Raw genomic sequence first — 14986 nt, forward strand, 5'->3', positions numbered from 1 at the left:
GCGGCCCATCTTCCTTCACAAAACTGATACAGTACCCTTGTCGTAGGGTAGGCCCATACTGCAGGGAACCATCGTTCATGTACATGCCGTGGCCGGTCCCATTTTCCTATACAAAGCCGTACCTTCTCATCAAAATACCTGATGCAGCCGCTGGTCACCCGGTCACACACTTCCCCATCTCAGGGAAAATCCAGCTGGGGCCACACCCAAATTTCTAGCTCCTTCATGCCTAGGATCACCCGGGCTACCCATAAGGCCTTCTTAGGGTCTGTGGTCTCTTCCACATACATTCGTGGCAGGCAGGTGGGAGCGATTCCCCAGATGGGCTCTATAGGGATCGGAGGTACCCTTCCAGCCACAGCTGCCACGAGTGCCTTCAAGCCTGCCGCCCTGCCTCGGCCACACAGACTCTGCCTTCTTCCATTCCAGATTGGTTCTGGATCCTTCATTGGGGTCTGCATCTTAGTTTTCACTGGATGCTTCCTCGCATTGGTCAAGTTTTCTTGATGCATGGTTAGATCCTGCAGAGTATGCCAAATGTAAAGTTGCCAAGAGCAGTAGTCATGACAGAGCTGCTGTCTGGTCACACTCTGGCACTTTACAGGAAAACAGAGTCCCAGTCCCAGGGTGCTGTCAGATGTGGGGTGCATCACACTCACTTGTAGACTGCAGACCTCTATCCTCAGGAGCCGCCACGCATAATTCAGGGGGTGGGACACAAAGTTCATTGCATCAAGCAAACGTTTACTGGTCAGTTCAAGTTAATCAGGTTGTAACATGTGGGATAGGTCACAATACTTTGTATTCCATACTTCCTTAGTACAACACATCTTCAGCCCTACCACGCATTCCTTCTGGACTATCCCCAAGCCACTGACTCAGTCAGCCCCAGGACTTTCCTGTCCAGTTTAGAATTGCACCTGGGACCAGCCACCTGCCCTTTATGTGGTTCCACGTCCATCTTCCTCTGTGCGCCAGAAGAAATGATGCGCCCATCAGCTCCCCACCCTGAGATTTGGGCTCCTGACGATGCCGGATTGTCCGCAAGGAATATCAGTATGGCCTCCCACTGCCTGGAACGCTTGGTACATGTTGGCCCTAGCAGTCCACTGTTCTTGAACTTGACCTTTTCACTGTACTTCCCTATCGGATAACTACCGGGAAGGGAGTTCCTTTTCTGAACTCACTAGTTCCATCCCATTATGGGCTAGCCCCAAATATTAACTATATCTTATGCCCTAGATCCTAATTTATGTCTCACCTATGCTGTACACTACCAAAATTATACATTGTTACACATCATGCATATTATGCTTCACATTACCGTATTAACAATACTTGTACTATTCTCTACTACAGCCTAGTTACAAAATTCACCAAAATACAGTACATAGTTCACATGAAACTACACATACATATGTAAAACGCATGACATCATTTACATTACACGATTGCGGTCTTTAGGGATAGGGCAATACAGTCCACACCCTTACAGGTACACCACACAGTGGCCCAATAGGTAAGGGGGCCCATTTCGATCTTTAAATCAGCAATCAGCTTCTGTCACAGGCACAAAGATAGGCCCTCTTCAGTCTGCATTTGCCACTGCTGCTAGGGGAAACTGTATCCTTTCTCAACCCCCCAGGGCAGGCGTGTGCATGGAACGAAGACCAAGCCAAAAGATCATCCTTGCGAAGAATTCAGCATCCATATACTTCAGGACAGGCAAGTGGATCTTCCTGTACATCCTGCTGCATTGGGCCAGCTCCTGCTCCTTCCAGGAATGTTTTTCCCGGTCTTATTATTATAGCGCCATTTATTCCATGGCGCTTTACATGTGAAAGGGGTATACAAAGCACAAGCAATTACAATAATTTTGAACAATTCAAGTCAGCAACTGGTACAGGGGAGAGGACCCTGCTCGCGAGGGCTCACAATCTACAAGCGATGGGTGAGGATACAGTAGGTCGGGGTAGAGCTGGTCGTGCAGCGGTATGATGCACGACCAGCAGTACTTAGATGCACTACTTTTTTTTTTTTTCTCAGCCTCTGAAAGGAGAAGAGAGACATTCTCCACTCCCTCAGGCCTTTCCTGCTGCCTTCTGGAGCTTCAGCTGGGGTCGGGACTCAAATTTAGCCCCCGGAATTAGATGTGGCCTAGTTGAGCTGGCAGGCCACGCCCCTTTTTCCTGGCCAATCAGACGCTTGCACTGGCAATTCACAGGGCAATTTTTTTCTCCACTGCAGCCTTTTAAGGCGACCCTCCATTAGCTCCTACAGCGTTTTTTGTGTGTCCTCGCCCCTGTCTCCAGGACACATTTTCCAGCGCTACCGGACAGGTCTCAAGCACTGGTAGGCTGCCTACTCTGAGACCCTATACAACTGCCTCCAGCTAGTCACTCTCCCCCTTTTGGCAATCAACCTTTTGTTGCTTTTGCCATCTTTGTTTCTTTTTTTTTTCTCCCTCTCCTTTTAACCATGTCTGGCCTTATAGAAAGACGTACATGTGACACAGGTACTTTAGATGCAGTGACACAGAAACACAGAGCAGCCAGTACAGGGTTAATAAACAGGGGGGATTTATTGTAACAGGGTCAATCTCCACGCAGGGATATCGGATACATCATTGTACCTGGAAGGCCTTCTTCCGGTGGTGTAAATTCAATGATTTCCCCCGCTTATGTTTTTTTTTCCCCTTCCTGCAGTCAGGTCTAAAGTCCAGTTTGGCCCTCAAAGGCCAGGTCTCGGCCCTGTCAATTCGCTTTCAGAAAGTCTTGGCTTCCAAAGCGTAAGTCAAGACTTTTCTTCAGGGTGTGGCCCACTCAGTTCCACCTTATCGGCCTTCCATGGATTCTTGGAACCTGTTTCTCAACGCTCTTCAATTCCCTTTGAATCAATCTACATTTCTCATTCTGGCTTTTCCAGAAAGTGGTGTTCCTGATCGCTATCACTTTTATTTTACTAGGTGAGTATCTGAACTAACCGATCTGTCGTGCCACTCTCCTTTTATTGTGCTTGACCTGGACATGGTGGTGCTGAGTCCGGTGCCTTCATTGCTTCCCAAGGTGGTTCCTTCCTTCCACCTTAATGCAAAGATCATTCTTCCTTCTCTCTGTCCTCCTTCTAATCCTATGGAGAAATACTTTCACTGTTCGGACCTGGCCAGAGCAGTGCGTCAGTACCTGAAGGTGGCAGCTTACTTCAGACGTTCAGATTACCTGTTCATCATCCCAGGAGGACCTCGCCGAGGTCTCTCTGCCTCTAAGGCGACTATAGCCAGCTGGATTTCTTCTGCCATCCTGGAAGCTTATAAAGTCAAGAACAAAGTGTTCCCACTGCGAGTGAAAGCTCATTCCACTCAAGCAGTGGGGGCTTCCTGGGCTCTTCGCCATCAAGCTTCGTCCTTGCAGCCTTATAATGCTGCTACGTGGTCCTCTGTTCACACCTTTTCTTGGTGGATGCGAGTCTAGGCAGAAAGGTGCTACAGGGGACAATCGCTCTAGTTACCGGTATGTCCTGAGGGAATTGCCTTTACACATTTATACTTCTTTCCCAGCCTAGGGATTGCTTTTGGACGTCCCTTATTGATAAATGGCCACTGCACAGTACCACTTCTCTTGTCCAGTGTATGCCCACTAGGCCGTGAAATGAGAATGCCCCACAGACATGGTTCTTTTAGGTGGTCTCGTCTTCCATGTAACATACAGGAGGTTCCTAAAGTAATGTCTGAATATGATCGGCTTATTTCAGAAAGTTGCCAGGGACTTCTTGAAAAATTTATGTCACAGATTTTGTATTCTACTACACAGCATATGGACCTTGTGTTAAAGGAAAATATTCCAGATCACAATCCGAATACAGCAGAATGGTCACGTCACTAATTATTGACTGAACTCTTATGAGGATTGGTCTGTACACAGGCATTGCTTTATTCCAGTTATCTTTCTAGAAGCATGCATCTCTCAATGTGATGTACAAAGGGTGGCAGCCATAAAGGGGTTAATAGTTTGTTATATCAGGATACAGGTGGCCACTTAGCTCAGGCCAACCAGAATGCAGGATTGATACTTGCAACCAGTCAGTCAATCAAGAGATCAGCAGCGCCTCAATCCTACACTCCTCATAAGACACAGCACCTTCACCATAAATAGCATGAAAATAAATGTATTAAGCAAACGCTTCCATTTATTCACAGTTCAGGAAGAACAAAAAACACATAGAAAAGAAAATAGGCAAAGACTGAATAAATGGTGACACTGATGAGAAGTGCTTCCTATAAAGTTGCAGCCGACGAGAGTCAAATCCAACTGTACAATAAATTAACTGCTATAAGATGGGCACAGATGAGAACAGTCACCCCCTCAGGACCGCCGTGCAATGCCCTCAGTACAGGCGCTGGGCACGGTGGCACTAGCCGAAGAAGGACAGCTGCGTTGTAAAGTCCAAAACCAATATACTGACCATGCAGCAACCTTGACACAACTCCACAATGACCCCACTGTGCTTCACACTAGGGTCACGCTGGCACCCTGCAAATACCCCTGGAGGAACTGGAGTGCATCTGCATTCAGACTGCTGCTGATCATGGAAGGGACCTAGAAGACAGGACACTTGATTAATGCAGCACAGCGTAAAAATGTCATCAAAATGCATGCGAGAGTACACTGATGGGGGCTTACCCTCCCAGGACAGGATGCAGACAACTTCTGAAGAGACTGTGCCAAGAGGATTTTCGGATTGCTGACCATGTCACCTATAGGATCATGCTCTTTCTTGCCAGCAAAAGCCAATTGAGAAAAAGCGGTCTGGTACCCAGGGGTATCTTCAATGTCGATGAAGTGTTCATCATCTGGAATGGTGTCGTCTTCAGGCAGCTCAAAAAGACCGATCAGAGCTTGCAATAATGGGGTCCTGGAAAGAAGGGGCGAGGATAGAGGAACAATGTAACACAAAAACATATATGCGACTCAATGGGAAAGATAGAAGTATGGAGATGGGATACAACAAACTACACTGGAGACAAAACACTCTGCGACCATATGAGCTCACAAAGGCTCTCCGCTGAGCCAAGAACTTCAGCCAGATATGAAGTACAGGTTTACTGGCCTCAGAGCAACACAACTACATTGACTTCCTGGGGCTTTGGGCATTGAGTAGTGTGGTGGTGCATCTGCTTGGCCCTTACCACAACTTGGTGTACTCTGGGTCCATCATCTGCGGGCACTCCGTCAGCAGTTTGGTTATGCCAACAGCGCAGATTTTCTTCTCTATTGGTCCTGATACTTTCTGAATTTCAGGGATAATTATTTTTTCTACAACCATCCCAAACATCCTGTAAAAAAAGGAGGAAAATTATCACACTGCTGGCTTCCATCAGAGGCTGGAGAACAGAGCCGCACACTCACCACCTCCAAAATAAAAGGACGCACAAAAGAGCATTTCACCCAACGAATGAGAGCCGTGCTCGATTGTCAGGTGATCGGCAGCCCGTTTAGACTGCAAAATTATAGTGAAACGAACATTCGTAGGATCACATACATTTACTTTTAACCTCTGCACATGGAAATCACACTTACTTGGGTTGGATGCTGTCAACCATTTCTTGTAAAGCAGTGGCTCCATATTTGACACAGTAAAGATTTAGGAAGACCAAGAAACCTGTAAAACAAAAAAAGAAAAGATAGCTGCAGTTACGTATGATCTGCTCAGCCCCTTAGGCTTCCATTACTCAGCACACACTGTCTGTCTAGAGCCTATAAGTCTGCTTATACTTCATACAAAGCTACTCCCATCATCTGTATAGGGAAGGAGGTTCTTAACATTAACTGCACTTTTACTGTACAACCACGAGAGGGAGCAATCACAAACAATATTATAATAGCTAACAAGGAGAATGGGATGCAAGATATTTTCTGATTGCCATATATTTGGAATTATTGCCACCTTTTCTGATACCTATTAGCAGGAGTCAGGGCTATCGTTTAACCCCTTGGCAACACTCAGTTTTTTTGCTGCACTTTCCAAGAGGAATACTCATTTTTTCTGTCGACATAGCCAAATGATAGATTTTTTTGTTGTTGGACAAGTGGTATTTTTTTAATTGCAATTATGCCACCAGGTCTGGGTTTTGTGAACGGCCTTCTATGTGTTGTAAATATGACCTGGCAACTTAATACTGTGGGTCAGTATAAGTACAGCAAAATCAAATTTACATAGCTTTTTTTTTTAATATTTCTACTTTCAAAAAAATTATTTTCTACACATGAAAAATAGCCCATCATTTGCAACTCTCAACTTTATGGGTCCTCCATGGACGGACTAATGGTTTTGCCCGGTGACCTGCAGCTATTGGTACATAAGGCTGTGCTTTTTATTCTATCTTTTTGGGAGATGAGGCAACGAAAATACAACAGTTTTATATTTTTCTTTTTACAGTTTACCACGTTGGATGATGTACAATTTTAATAATTTGAACTATTTGGACAAGCAAATAGGGTGGAGGTGATTTTTATTAATATTTTTTGTTTTTATTATACATTTATAAAATAGATGTCTTTTTAACCTTTCTTTTAGTCCCACTAGGGGACTTGAACTTGCAAACCTTGATCACTTGTATAATACACTTAAATACTTCAGTCATTCTAAGATGTAGATATTATGTAGCACTGCAGTAAATAAAAACGAAGCTCGACAAGATTAACGCAAATCTAGAATATAGAAAGGCATTCACAGTATTATCATGACATTAGAAATCTCTCATCTACAATATGGAAGAGGAACTTACTCTTAACAAACTTTGTCGTTTTGGAGTTTTGTAACCTCTGGAAAAGCACAATGAAGATCTGCCTCTTATACTGATCCACACATTCTCTACAAGAAAAAGAGAGGCATCAGTGATAAATCGAGTAACTCCTCATCTATGGAGAAGCTGCAGCTCCATCCCCCTCCTACCCAATTTCCTATTAGCTGTTCCATAACAAAGTTTTCCAAGAAGCCTAAGCCTAGATCATCAATGTAAACTTTTTGTGTAGTCAGAAAAATTACTCTCTGTCACTTCATTGGGGGGACACAGGAAGCCATGGGAGCATGCTGCTGTCAACAGCAGTGCTGGGGTTCTGGGATCAAATCCCACCAAAGACAACGTCTGCAAGGTATGTTCTCCCTGTGTTCGCGCGGGTTTCCTCTTGGTTCTCTGGTTTCCTCCCACATTCCAAAGACATACTGATAGGGAATGTAGATTGTGAGCCCCAATGAGGACATCGATGAGAATGTCTGTAATGTGCTGCGGAATATGATGGCGCTATATAAGCAAAGCATAATAAATAAAGCTATTCAGTTTAGCTTAGTTTCATGTAGGAGTCCCAGACTGGCTTCTGCCTATAGTGTCTTATTTTTACTAATCTTTTCTTTTTCCCTTTAAGTTCGGTAAACAGATTGGAATTGACCTTTCTGTAATCCTCACAAAAGGCTGAGAGAAGTCTGTAATTACAAATGCGGTATGCTCTTCCATCTGAAGGGCAGGACTTTACTAATGCAGTCAGCATTCAGGTACTGGTGAGAAAACTTCTTTGCCTTTCGTCTCCAGCCCGCCAACCGAGCGTGGTGCGTTGTTCGGAGCGAAGAATGAGCTGAAGATCTGGATCACAGAACAAAGCCTCTTCCGCTTTTCCTATCTTGTCCTCCGTGGAACTCCTTCTTGGCTGACGCTACACCAATGCCTCCACCCTGTGACAGTAGTTGCACTGGTTACCCATCCGCTATAGAGTTCAACATAAACTCATCACCATTACCCACAAAGCGCTCCATGCTTCAGCACCACCCTACATCTCCTCTTTTGTCTCAGTCTATCTCCCTACCTGTGCCCTCCGTTCTGCTAATGACCTAAAATTAACATCCTCAATAATCCGGACCTCCCACTCCAGTCTCCAAAACTTTTCACGTGCTGCACCAATTCTTTGGAATGCACTACCCAGGACTCTTCGTTTAGTCCCCAATACCCACAGTTTTAAGCGTTCCCTAAAAATGCATTTCTTTAGACTGGCCTATCGCCTCACCTTACTTATCCTATGATTACCCTATTTATTACATTGATGCTTGACCGTACAACACAAGCAATTGTTACCATCCACCTTTCGTGTCTCCCCCATTTCCTCATAGATTGTGAGCTTGCGAGCAGGGCCATCTCTCCTCCTGGTATCTGTTGATTTATGTGATTATTGTTATTCTGTAATGTCTTTTATTGTTTGCACAAGTCCCCTCTAAAATGTAAAGTGCTGCGGAATATGTTGGCGCTATAGAAATAATAATTATTATTATATTATTCAGGACAGGTAGGTATAGCCCCTTCCCACATCCTGCCGCTTTGACTTCTGTGATGTAGCGGCGCTCGCAGCCATGCCCCTTTACCACTCCAACCAATCAGGCTCATGTGCGAGCTCTTCCCGTGCTTCATCCTGTACCCAGACCTTCTTCTCTCCCTGGACAAGAGTTTCAGATATCTACATCTTGGTGCCCTAGGACAGAGACAACGCTCCCATCCCCCCCTCCACGAACCGGTGACCTAAGACACACAGACCCTCCAGACGGCGGCCTCCTCTCTTCTCCAGGTAAGCTGTCTGACTCAGGGGACTGACAACTTGGTAATTCTGCAGCACTCCCCTCCTCTCGGCATTGTTTTCTCTCGCTCTGTCCCATCATGTCCACTCCAAAAAGGATCAAACACAGTCAGCCAAGCCTCCACTGGTCACCCATTCTACCTGTGTGTTATGTAAATTCAAATTCCTCTCAGGCTGACATGTCACAACCTGCACCTCTTGCTCTCGCCTAACTACCCAAACCTCCTCAGGCTCAGGAGCCCCTACTGCAGCAGTGAAGAGAGTGCACCCCCCTTCCATGGGCCGTTACTTCTCCCATTCTGTAACTGAGCTGGTCAAGGAGTCCCAGTCCCTTGTCACAGTGATGGAGCACATGTTGACCACAGTACCTGGTAATTAATCACTACCCAGTATGAGTCAGACCCACCAGTTACTCCACACTAACATGGCAGATCGAAGCAACGATTGAAGCGTCCTTGAGGGAGTTGTTCTTCTTGGTGCCTTTCTCGAACACACCATCTTGCTCTCCCTCACCCAAGGTTTAATCCCTACAGGAATCAGACCACAATTCTGACACAGACTCTGATCTGGATTCTGATCAGGCGCTCAAGTTAATTAACATGGTTGAGGTTCTCTCCACCGCAACACAAGTAGAGTAGAGCTACATGTTGGCATCCATGGAGACAGTCATATAAGCAATCTAGAACCAGGGGAAACAAGTTTTCCTTAGCCCGACGGGGTTCTGTCACCCTAGAACCTTCTTTGTGTGAGTGGACGTCGTCTTTTTCGGGTTTTGTGTGACTTTTTACAATCAACGACATTTGAGTCAGGAAAATAGTCTCCTCAAGATACAAGATGGAATTCACCGCCCTTCCGCGCAATCGTTTTTTCCCATCTTGTCCTCCTTGGCTGAAGAATTTTCCCAAGGCATCACTGTTCCAGTTTCCATACATGAATGCTTCATGGAGTTTATTTCAAAGTTATTTGCCGTGCCCAAGAAAGATGGCTCATCTCTCAAATTCTGGACATTAAACTGTTGAACAAGCAAGTCTGACTCCACTGCTTCAGGATGGAGTCACTCTGTCGCAATTTCCATGGAACCAGAGAATTCCTATGCTCAGTGGACAACCAAGAAGACCATCTCCACTTTCCCATATTTCCAGCTCAACCAAAGGTTCTATAGTTTTGTAATCCAACTGTCTCAATTCCAGTTCGTGGCTCTCCCATTCAGACTGGCCACAGCTCCCAGGATGTTTACAGAGGTCATGGCACTCTTGCAGACCAGGAGAATTGTGGTCATCCCCTAACTGGACAACATTCTTCTCAAGGCTCCCTCTTTCTCTGAGAACATCGGAAGTCTGCATATCACCATGAACACATTTTCCTGCTTCAGTTGGATTGCCAACAAATCAAAGACCTCTCTGATTCTGGCTCAACATATAGTTGTTCTGGGGATTCTTCTCAACACAGTCCATGAGAAAGTTTTGTTTCCAGAGGACAAGATGTCTGCTCCTCAAACCAACATACATTCCTTCAGGTGTCCCTAACGGATTCCCCTCCGTTTCTGCATTAGTGTTTTGGCCACGATGATGCCATCGAGGTGATTGCCTTTGCTCCGTTCTATACCAGGAACCTGCAGCTTGCCCTCTTCTCATGGTGAGACGATTGACTTCTCCTAAAATCACCAGGTTCTTCTACCTCCTCGCGTCAGACAGCCCTTGATTGGGTGGTGGTACTCACCCATTGTTCAGAAATTGCTTTCTTTTGATTCACTGGCAAATTGACACAATTGTCTTCTCGGTTGGGGAGCAGTTTTCCGGAAGCTTATATGGCGCCCCTGAGGGTTCAGTCGCTACAGAGGTACTGCATCTCCCCCAGAGGTGTGGTATCCCACTCTCAGGTAAGGAAGGAGTAATGCCCGGGACCCTAACACCTGCATCCAACACATCCACTTCAGTAGGGCAGGGTGAGATTGCTCCTATGGGAGAGCACAGTCCCTGGTCCCTGACTGGAGTGGAGGGGAACCTAGTAAGGTGGAACCATGTAGTGGGTGTGGGTGGAGGACGAAGATCAGGGGAGCACATGAAAGGAAGCTGTATAAAAAGGGGAGCCATCTTAGAAAGACAAGCCAGTCAGAGGAGGAAAGTGAGGGGAGCAGAGGCTCTGCAGGAGCTCTGCTCTGGAGGCGGGGATAGTGAGAGGCCCAGGACTGAGAGAGGAGAGGGAGCAGGAGAAAGGCTCCAGGAACAGAAGGGATCCCAGGGGTACGGGAAGTTCTAGAGGCCACTGGTACGCCCAAATCTGCCAGGGAGTGGAGGGATGGAGCCGCAGAGGGGACCGGCCCCTAAACTAGTGGAGAACTACAAGGCTCAGCTAGGAACCGGAGGCTGCTGTACTTGCAAGGCGCAGTGGCCACATCCGCAACTATATCACCGAAAAGGTGGCCACAGAGGGACCAGGGGACTGCAGGTCGCCCGACAAGACCCGAGGCTACCGGATTGGGACACTTGTTGCGAGGCGCAGGGCAGGAGGGCGAGAGCCAGCGCAGGAAGACGACTGAGGAAGGCACACAGAAAGGGGTCCTGTCAGGCACTCTTTAACTACCTGAGGGATTGCTGAACCCCTGCCTGGTAAACGCAGCACGACGTGGGAGGTTGTGGTCCGGACCCTGTAACCTGAGGAACTTATCAACTGTGAGTAAACTCGGAAGACTGCACCCCACTGTCTCTGTGATTATTGCTGCGCCATCAACCCCTGCACTACAACGCCCAGCATAACCTATAACATCTACACTGCCCTGGAGCTAAGCTCTACCTGTGGAGAGCCACACAATCCCTGCTGCACTCACATCAGCTCCAGAGGACCTGCTCCGCAGCGGCGGCTCCTTTAGCCGCATACCACAGGTGGCGTCACAAACTTTATACAATCACTATAAATCTCCTATAAATAAACCCCTGTTATTGACCGCCCTGGGTCACGGACCGGGTTACCGCCACTGTGACATTCCCCGGCATCTACCGGCCCGGCACCGGGTACCCCACGGCCCAGGGGGCGCGTCACTTACATGCAAGGACAATGAAAGAACCATTCTCATCAACATCCTGGAGCTCAGAGCCATTCGTCTGACCCTTGTGCATTGGCAGGACCAGCTATTGGGTCTTTGTTTGCATCCAGTCCAACATCATCACTGCTGTGGACTACAGCAATCATCTAGGTGGGACTTTAAGTAGTCTGCTATGTCTAGACTACTTAGAGTCCCACCTAGATGGTTGATGTAGACCACAGCAGTGGTGTTGTTGGACTGGATGCGAACAGAAAGAGCCTATAGCTTGTCCTGCCAATGTACAAGGGGTTGTGCCACCATATAAAATACATTTAACTAAGCAGAAAAAGGTGGAAATAAATGGCTTTGAAATTTGCAGTTATTAAAAAATGATGCGCCATTCAACAAATAACCTTTCATCTTCTGAAGTAGGTTCCCTGGCGTTATTCAATTCCGTCATCCCAGTGGCCGATCAGCTGGCTGAGCATGCGCAGTTCCGGTCATCATAAAAGGTCCCCCCAACTCCCCACCCCCAGTGTGCACAAGGTATTCTCCCTGCACTCACCTCACACAGGTCTAACAGCGCGGGGAGCATATTACTGAGAAGCACATAAGCGTGTCAGTTATTCCCCCCTCCCACGGATCTGACCTATGGGTGAGATCGTTCTGCTTCACAGACCTGTATGAGCGCGATTGCAGACAGATGCTTTCCGCGCTCAAACTCCCCAAGAGTTTTTTTTTGTTTGTTTTTTTTTGTGGGGGGGGGTGACGACAACACATCTTTTAAATAAAAGGCCATCTTCTGATAACACATCCCCTTAAACAAACCCGGATTGGTACTTACGAAGGCATATGCTCAATAATGCTGTTCAGCAAATAAAACCCTTGGTGGTCATTGGCTTTGGAAGCAATGAGTTTCTGGAAGACGCCAAGGAGTCCAGGCTAAAAGACAAAAACAAGAAATGAGGGGGGAAAAAAAAAAAGGATCTGCCACCTCAGGACTGCCTTGTCCTTACTGGCGGGAGCATGGTCAATGTTATCTGTATCACCTCTCTGCAATCTTTACCGAATCGTCCACATCACTGGGAATGAAATTCCCAGTGGTTACTCAGATGGCAACAAAAAATTAATGTTTACTAGTGCAGGTTCCAGATATCCTATCTAATTAACTGAACAGCATTAACTCCTTACAGCCCTGTGACGTTTATAAACATCATAGGACCAGTACGGTTGTATGGAGCAGACTCAGGACCTGAGATAGCTATGCTACACAGCCAGCACCTGCGGCTAACAGCAGTAACCGGAGCCAGCTCTGATTGCTGCTGCTTAACCACTTAGATGTCTCTGGCAGTAGCATTTACGTGATTGAAACAATGCAGGTCCCTGTTTGGGTGCCCATCACCTTCCCCTTACCATGATGCATTTGCACAGTGCCAATGGGTTACCCTGGCAACAGGATGCCTTATTAACATCCCCATCTTGAGGTTCCTATGAGACTTACAGTTTGCTGTATATTGTAATGTTAAAGTATTGCAGTATAATCCTTGAGGGGCTAATGTAGTACTGATTGACATCAGAATTTCCCAAAAAAGAAAAAAAAAGAAAAGAAAAATGAAACAAGTACCAACATGAGCATCAAGACTATGCACATAATGCCAGTACCTACTGACCCAACCACCTGGGCTGAGATACTGACAGTACTGTACCAAGGGTGGTGTGCAGGTGTGTGATGGTCACACAATTGCTATACAGTTACTCACAATTTTATCAGTGGCGTTGGCTGCAATTAACCTTGATCCTCTCTCCAGGAAGGCTTGTAAGAGTCTCACTAGGGGAGGAATATTACCAGTTCTCTCCCACAGAATCGGCTGTAGAAGGTGCGGGAACAAGGACATGTAGGAGGTGGGGATGTCATCTTTGTGCATCTCCAGGAGCAAAGACATTACTTGAAAAACATACGGCATAAACTCTACAGAGATAAAACACAGCAATGTACAGTACAACCAGGGAAAGATGATCACTGAAAGAGTCGATCACATCATAGAGTTTTATGTTAATTAAGTTACACTAACTGTAAAGTTCATGCAATGGTTTTCCTTGTTATTAGAATGTGGAAATCGTAGATTCGGACTGAAGGCAATAAAACTACAAGGGAGCTTATATGATAAGGCGTAAAGAAACACGTGTGAAACCTTAGATTACTCAGTCCCCCCCTCCCCTTTTTCTCTGATGACGTCTTTATACCCTACAGGCAATCTCTCCATAGCTTCATCTGGTCGTCACATGGAATGACTTCTAACAGTCTTGAGAGAGTTCCCAGAGGTGCTGAGCACTTGTTTGCTGCGTCCAACTCATCCCAAACCATTTAAGTTGGGTTGAGGTCGGGTGATTGTGGAGGCCATGTTATCTCACACAGCCTCCATACCTCTCTTGGTCACACAGCTCTTACATAGCCTGGAGGTGAATTTTGGGACATTGCCCTATTGCAACACAAATGATGGTCTCACTAACTACGAACCAGATGGGATGACAGTCGATACAGAACGCTGCGGTAATCATGCTGAGTAGTGTGCCTTCGATTTGGAATAAACCACCAACACTGTCACCAGCCATGCTTCACGGTAGGCACCACACATGAAGAAACCATCCGCTCACCTTTTCTGCATTTCCCAAAGACCTGGTGGTTGGTACCAAAACTCTCAAATTTGAGTTATCAGACCACAGGACAGATTTCCACTGATCTAATGTCCAGTCCTTGTGTCGTTTGGGCCAAACAAGACTCTTCTTGTTTGTGGTCCTCAATAGTGGCTGCTTTGCAGTAATTTTACAATAAAAACCTTCTCAGTCTCATCTGGGCAGTTGATGTTGAGATGTGTCTACTACTTCATGTCTGTGCATCATTTATGAGTGCTACTATGTGAGATTGTGGTTTCTGAGGTTGGTAACTGATGAAATTATCCTCTGCAGCAGATGTCGTTCTTGGTCTTCCTTTCCTGAGGCAGTCCTCATGAGAGCCAGTTTCATCATAGTGATTGATTGTTTTCATGACTGTACTTGAGGATACCTTCAAGGTTCTAGGATTTTTCCGTATTGACTGGCTGTCATGTCTTAAAAGTAATCATGGCCTGTCGTTTCTCTATACTTAGTTGAGTAGTTATTGAAATGTTGTGGCACAAAACAGTTGTGGAATAGGGCTCAGCACTGTAAGGAGCTGGGTACCAACACTTTCTGAAAGCCAATGATTCCACAAATGAACTCTTGACAAGACATACCTTTTCATTGGAAGCCATTCCAGGAGATGGAGAAAATGCTAAGGGAGTGTAAAGCTGTCAGAGTAATAAGGAGGGGG

General features: G+C 46.2%; 1 protein-coding gene across 3 annotated transcripts in view; it reads right to left on the reverse strand.

Annotated features, from left to right (window-relative positions):
- Positions 1-4165: 4165 nt before the first annotated feature.
- Positions 4166-14986, reverse strand: part of CSE1L (chromosome segregation 1 like) — a 34662-nt gene continuing 23841 nt past the window's right edge. For all 3 annotated transcript variants that reach the window (XM_073682641.1, XM_073682642.1, XM_073682643.1), the window contains exons 20-26: positions 13398-13606; positions 12482-12579; positions 6785-6870; positions 5577-5658; positions 5186-5332; positions 4680-4911; positions 4166-4595 (exon numbers count right to left, since the gene is read on the reverse strand). In XM_073682641.1, coding sequence (XP_073538742.1) covers positions 4506-4595; positions 4680-4911; positions 5186-5332; positions 5577-5658; positions 6785-6870; positions 12482-12579; positions 13398-13606 — 944 coding nt within the window. In that variant the 3' untranslated portion in view covers positions 4166-4505. The remainder of the gene's footprint in view (positions 4596-4679; positions 4912-5185; positions 5333-5576; positions 5659-6784; positions 6871-12481; positions 12580-13397; positions 13607-14986) is intronic.

The sequence above is a fragment of the Phyllobates terribilis genome, unplaced genomic scaffold (assembly GCF_046119375.1).
Source record: "Phyllobates terribilis strain yellow unplaced genomic scaffold, ASM4611937v1 Scaffold_5__5_contigs__length_657084704, whole genome shotgun sequence".
NCBI lineage: Eukaryota > Metazoa > Chordata > Amphibia > Anura > Dendrobatidae > Phyllobates > Phyllobates terribilis.